Source organism: Puntigrus tetrazona, unplaced genomic scaffold (genome assembly GCF_018831695.1).
Source record: "Puntigrus tetrazona isolate hp1 unplaced genomic scaffold, ASM1883169v1 S000000342, whole genome shotgun sequence".
Lineage (NCBI taxonomy): Eukaryota > Metazoa > Chordata > Actinopteri > Cypriniformes > Cyprinidae > Puntigrus > Puntigrus tetrazona.
In genome coordinates, this window is record NW_025048000.1 from 1 (window position 1) to 2977 (window position 2977).

The 2977-nt window shown below is 36.7% G+C and overlaps 1 protein-coding gene across 1 annotated transcript; it reads right to left on the reverse strand.

Moving 5' to 3' along the window:
- Nucleotides 1–356: 356 nt before the first annotated feature.
- Nucleotides 357–2937, reverse strand: LOC122333679 (integrin alpha-IIb-like). The gene is made up of 7 exons (XM_043231379.1): nt 2888–2937; nt 2725–2768; nt 2545–2607; nt 2364–2416; nt 2068–2279; nt 1284–1469; nt 357–421 (listed from the first exon to the last, which is right to left on the reverse strand). The coding sequence occupies exons 3-7, from the start codon at nt 2566–2568 to the stop codon at nt 372–374; spliced, it is 525 nt and encodes a 174-aa protein (XP_043087314.1). The 5' UTR covers nt 2569–2607; nt 2725–2768; nt 2888–2937; the 3' UTR covers nt 357–371.
- Between the last annotated feature and the right edge of the window lie 40 nt (nt 2938–2977).

Sequence of the window (2977 nt, forward strand, 5' to 3'; positions counted from 1 at the left end):
TGCATTTGTTATAGTATATGCGCATATGAATATTTTCATGGTAATATGAATGAATTAATCAATAAATATTATAAAATAAATAAATACATTATTAGTTGTAATTTATGAATATATTAATTATTGTTCATATTTTATTCAATCATTTTATTAATTAATGATATTTCTGTATCTTTCTCATTTAACAAAATATGAAAACTATATCAGTTTTCATTTGATACAGCAATTTTGGTACTGTGTTGGGTCACAACTTGATGTCAAATGCTAAATATAGATCCTGAATTAAAAACCAATATAATGATATTAATGAAATGTCTATGACCATATGATTACAATAAAGCACTTTTTGCAGTATTTTGGATTATTTTAAACTCTTACCTGTAGGTTGCCACTTTGCTCGCACCCCAAGCGCCAACAATGAGATCTAAAGGGGGGGGAACCAAAGCTTATAATATGCTTTGAAATCTACAATTGCTCCATCAGTGAGCACCAAAAAGTGAGTAAGAGAGGGACCGAGGTCCATGACAGTCATGTTAAACTGGAGGAAAGGAAGTGTGGGGATTACTTTGTCTGGCAGAAGTGACCTAAGAGATCAGCCACAGACAGAAAGTGAGATAAAGAGCGCCAAGAGTCCCTTTCAAAAGCTTGAGGTGCTGTGTGTCAAAAAGCATTGCCATGTCTACACTGGACCCCAGTGTAAGAGCCCATTTCCATTTATATCTGTACTAGGAGCGCTGTGGCACTGACTAAAGCATTCCTGTCTCATGGTGACTCTCTCGTGCCGTCCAGACAACCCTTCACTCCTCTCAAGGGATTGTGGGAAAGGCCTCTTAGTGGGGATTGTTCACAACAGGCATTCAAACTTTGAGGACAATATCTGTAGCTTATGGTTGGCTCTACCATTCGGTCATTTGTGGGTTTTGTACTCTAAGCATGACTCATAGGTGGCTATATGGGGTCATTGGGAAGGTTACAGTATTTTGATGCAGTGACCCAGATGAGGTTTGCTGGTCAGATTGTAATGGAAGGTAATGGGAGGAGCACAGTGATCCCAGGGCTCTGGTGAAAAGAGCTAGAATTTGCTAACATTGGTTGAAGACAAAAAAAAACAAAAAAAACAAAATGAAACATACAGCAACAACAGTTTTCAGTTTAAAGGGATATTTCTCACAACTAATGATGGCTTTATGTGCTCTATGTATTTCATTGTATTGTTATTTTTCCTCTTTTCAGCTCTAAGGGAGAAATTACTGCTTTCCAGCAATTTCAAGTAATGCATCACATACCTGGATATCCATTATCATCAATATCTGTCCCTCCTCTCATGCTGAAGCCAAACATTGGAGGATCCTTGAGGGTTTTAAATGGGCTTTCAATGACCTGAACATACTGGTTAGTCAAACCATCACTCTGGCCCAGGTAAATAAACACTTGGCCCCCTTCACCAGAACCAGGTGCTCCAACAGCCACATCTGAGGACAAAGAAAATAATACATCAAGATAATAATAATAATAATATGCATAAAGACAACTGTTTGTTGTTGTTTTTTGAAAAGCCAGATCTTCGAACGATATAGTAATCATCAAATTACATGTTGATAAAACATAATTTTTCAATCCATGACATCTGAAACACTGTCATTATACTATTATGATAACTAATTGGATTTTTTTTCGCAGTGTAATCTCACAGCAGTGCTTTCCTTAAGATAAGCACTAGAACGCAACAAGAATCTGAATTATATTGCGACAGCAGAACACCTGACCCATTTAGGTCAAATCACTTTCAGATGCTGCACTCATAACAGACAAAAATGAGATTACTTGAGCTCCTGCTGTTAATAAGTGACAAGCAAAATAGAACTTAAAGTAAAAACTCTAAAATGTTCTTTGGGTCTACTGCCTGATTTTTTTTTTAAATTGATTGTGTCTTCATCGAAACCATTTGATTGGTCGTTTTGATCTTGTGCTTATACACAGATGGGTTGTACTCAGAATTATCTATGAAAATGTTAAACCACATGTTATTTTCACTGCAAATCGTGCTCTGTAATGTCAGATTAGGCTTACCATTAAAGCTATCATGGTTGATGTCTCCCAATGGGGCTATAGCACTGCCAAAACGCCCATAGGCATACATCCCTGTCAGGATCTGGTTGGGTCTGGAGGAGAAGGAGAAGTCCTTTCTTTGCAGGTAAACATAGACTTGTCCCACTTCTCGAAATTTCTGAGTGGATAACTGCTCCATAAAAAGAGGTGCTCCGATCAGGATATCATCCCACCTGATGACCACAGAGAGGATATAATTCATTTTATAAAAACCTTTTTAATCAATTCTCATGAACTTCCAGAAAGAGAAGATTTACCCATCTCTGTTGATGTCCGTTACTGCCACAGTATGTCCAAAATAAGATGCTATCTACAGAAAAGTAAAATAGATAAAAAGTATCATTACTGCATTAAAAAAGTACCACATTCAACTTATTGAAATAAATATGATTGGTGTGTCTTATGCAATGCCTGCAATTATTTGATCAATTATTTGACCTGGATGCCACCAATTGTCTTCATGATTTCCAGGGGCACAGCTACTCCATTTATTATTTTAACCTAAAAACAAGCACAGTACAACAAATTACCCCGATCAAATCCATAACCAACTGTGTAACTGTACAAGAGGATAACTGAAGCGCATAATCATCCACGTGACAGTCTAGGAGTGCTTACAGAGCCTGCGGTGTGCAAATCATTTGGGACGCCAACAACATAATCTGCAATCATTGTGAAATAAAGGTGAAAAAAAAGCAGATAAGAGCAGAGCTATAGATCAAAAATAGTTGCATTTTTGAAATTGAAAAAAATTTAATGGATTGTTATTTACGCTTATCACCTGTGATTCCGTCTTTATTAAAATGCCCAACAGCAACGGAGTATCCTATGATACAGAACAATGACAAAACCTCACTGGATGATATATATA